The following is a 2,665-nucleotide window of genomic DNA, read 5'->3' as shown; positions in this document are numbered from 1 at the left end:
TAACAGACGCAGAAAAAGCTCCGAGCTTCTTTTCATCATTTCCATGTTCCTCTTCTTCTCCACTTTCTTTGTTCAGCTCTAGAAGCTTCTTCATCTACCATGGCAGACATGACTGAGCTCAATTGCTCTGCTTTCAGCAACGATCTTTACTGTTACACTTTAATCTCATATCATTTTCCACTTCAAATTTCTTTTTTCTTCTTTTATATAGATAAATAATTTCCTAAATATGTTCCTTGCTCGCACACTACTTTTGTCGCCTTGCTTCCTTTTTTATTTGTGTGTTATTTTGGTTCTGAACTCCCTGCCTTCTAGGTTTTTGCTTCATAATGCCAATATTCCTTGAGGTAATGATATTGTAGGTGGGACAAAGCGCAAAATATGAAGAGAGGTTTCTGATATTATTATAAATTTCATACATCGTGGACGAGTAATTAAAAAAAAAAAGATAATTTTTTCTTAATAATTTGGGGAATGGAAATTAAACTTTTTTTTGTTCTTCCCCAAAATATCTTTAAAAAAAATTGCACCAACCGATTGCAAGATACTAAAAATAAAAACCAGTGATCGGATTTTATTAGTAAATAAAACATGTAAACAAAAACAATGAAGAGGCAGGACATCAACCAAACGTACCTCACTAAACATAATACACACGGAGACAATAAAATTAATATAAACAAAATATTAATCATCATATCTTGAATTCTTCCCTTATCTATTCAACATCAGCAACATCCACTATCAAAAAAATTTCGGATTCACGTAAACCTAGTAATTTTTGTCTTGATTTTGTATATATATTAAAAAATTTACTAAATGTTTATCACCAATTACTGACTACTACAGGGATGGACCCAATCCGAAATATGAACCATAAAAGAAATACATATTAAATTGATTACAAGAATAATAGTTATAGTACCTATTATCCAAAAATGAATCCTTTCAGTAGTATCGCCATTTACGTCATGTAATATTAACTTGAGGACTTTGTTGTAGGAACTCATTAGCTTCAAAATTCTAAATCCGCCTCGAAAAATTACAGAACGCAATGAACAATCAAGAATATGAACCATAAAATAAAATAACTATTAAAACGATTACAAGAATACCAGTTACAATATCTAATATCCAAAAAAAAAAAAAAAAGGAATCCTTTCATAGTATCGGCCATTTATCCCATGTAATATTAATTTGCATACGTCGTTATACCAACTCATAAACTTCAAAATCCTGTATCTTCCTCGAAAAATTACAGAACGCGATCGAAATATACGTCATGCACGTGTCCTCCCCACATTGTTCTACCAACAGTTTGCTCAAAAGACTTTGGTTTGTCTCTTAATTCCTCAGCTGCTTCATGATTGAGTGGATCCTCATGATTTGGTTCAGTAAACAAATGAATCAAACCATAAATTACTGCATTAATATTCAAAACAGGTTTCCAATCTTCTCTAAGAATATTAAGACAAACATTTCCTTCTAAATCAATATTTGGATGATAAACTTTAACTTTACACTTAACTTTTGGTGCATCATGTGGATAAAGTATTGGAATTTCAAAAGTAAAAGGAAATGTACCATCTGTATAATAACCTTCATCTGGTTTAATTGTGACTTCAAAATGCATAAGATCATCTTTTCCATTAGGAAATTCAATGGTACAAATTGGTGGTAATGTTAATTCACTAATATCTCTATGAAGCCTTAATTTTGATGCAGTTTGCTCCTTAATTTGTTGTTTTCCTTCTGCATTTTCAGCTGCTTCTTTCTGCTTTTCCTTTACTTTAAACAAATTAATCATGGTTCTAATTGTTAATTAATTAGCGAGTCGCGGAGTTTAATTAATATGACAAATTGAGGAGATTCGCAATAATTATCGGATTAATTTTTTTTAAGTTGTGGATGATATTGTAAATGTGACCGAGTCATTGGAGGAGTTATTAATATCTTTTTACCACTTCTTTAACTAACTCTTCCCTTAGTACTTACAATTTGTTCTACAATTATGATTTTTTTTATTTATTTTAGGTTATATAAATTAACAGTTTAAATAATTGTTACGTGGAATTTAATAGACTATGGCAGGTTTTTACTATGTCACAATATTTTTAAGGGTCCTGTACTACTAAAAATAAGTTATATATATCACCAATTTCACTTTTTTGAATATTTTAATTTCTACCGTTAAACTTTTAGTTAAAATATGCCCTCACACATAAAATGCTTAGAGCCTGTTTGGATTAGCTGATAAGCATTAGGTGCTGAAAAATATTTTTAAGTACTAAATTGATTTAATAAATAAGTAGTTACGTGTTTGGATACAAGTGTTGAAATTGATAATAAGTTACTGCAGTATTTGATAAAAAAAGTGCTGATAAGCTCTTTTTCTGTTAAAATGACTTAAATAACCTTAGAACTGTTTGCACTTATAAGGGCGTAATTTCTTCAAAATTTTAGATTCTAGATCGATTCAAATACAAAATATTCTATTTGTCATTTAATTTTAAATACACCAAAAATTTGATATGTCATCATTTATTACATACAATTCAAACATTAATACACAATCACATAGATATAAGTATGCAAGAAATAGAAAATTTGTTTATCTTAAATTGTCAATGAGAATTGCAGACTTGAAGAGGTGGAGGGTGGGGGT

At 29.7% G+C, this 2,665-nt stretch overlaps 1 protein-coding gene across 1 annotated transcript; it reads right to left on the bottom strand.

The window, feature by feature from the left end:
• Positions 1–877: 877 nt before the first annotated feature.
• LOC109214112 (NEDD8-conjugating enzyme Ubc12-like) lies at positions 878–1,825 on the bottom strand. The gene has a single exon (XM_019378000.1). The coding sequence runs from the start codon at positions 1,805–1,807 to the stop codon at positions 1,256–1,258; it is 552 nt and encodes a 183-aa protein (XP_019233545.1). The 5' UTR covers positions 1,808–1,825; the 3' UTR covers positions 878–1,255.
• Positions 1,826–2,665: the final 840 nt, after the last annotated feature.

This window comes from Nicotiana attenuata, unplaced genomic scaffold, assembly GCF_001879085.1.
Source record: "Nicotiana attenuata strain UT unplaced genomic scaffold, NIATTr2, whole genome shotgun sequence".
NCBI classification, from domain to species: domain Eukaryota; kingdom Viridiplantae; phylum Streptophyta; class Magnoliopsida; order Solanales; family Solanaceae; genus Nicotiana; species Nicotiana attenuata.
The sequence above is the reverse complement of the archived record's forward strand: the minus strand, read 5'-3'. Positions and strand labels throughout refer to the sequence as shown.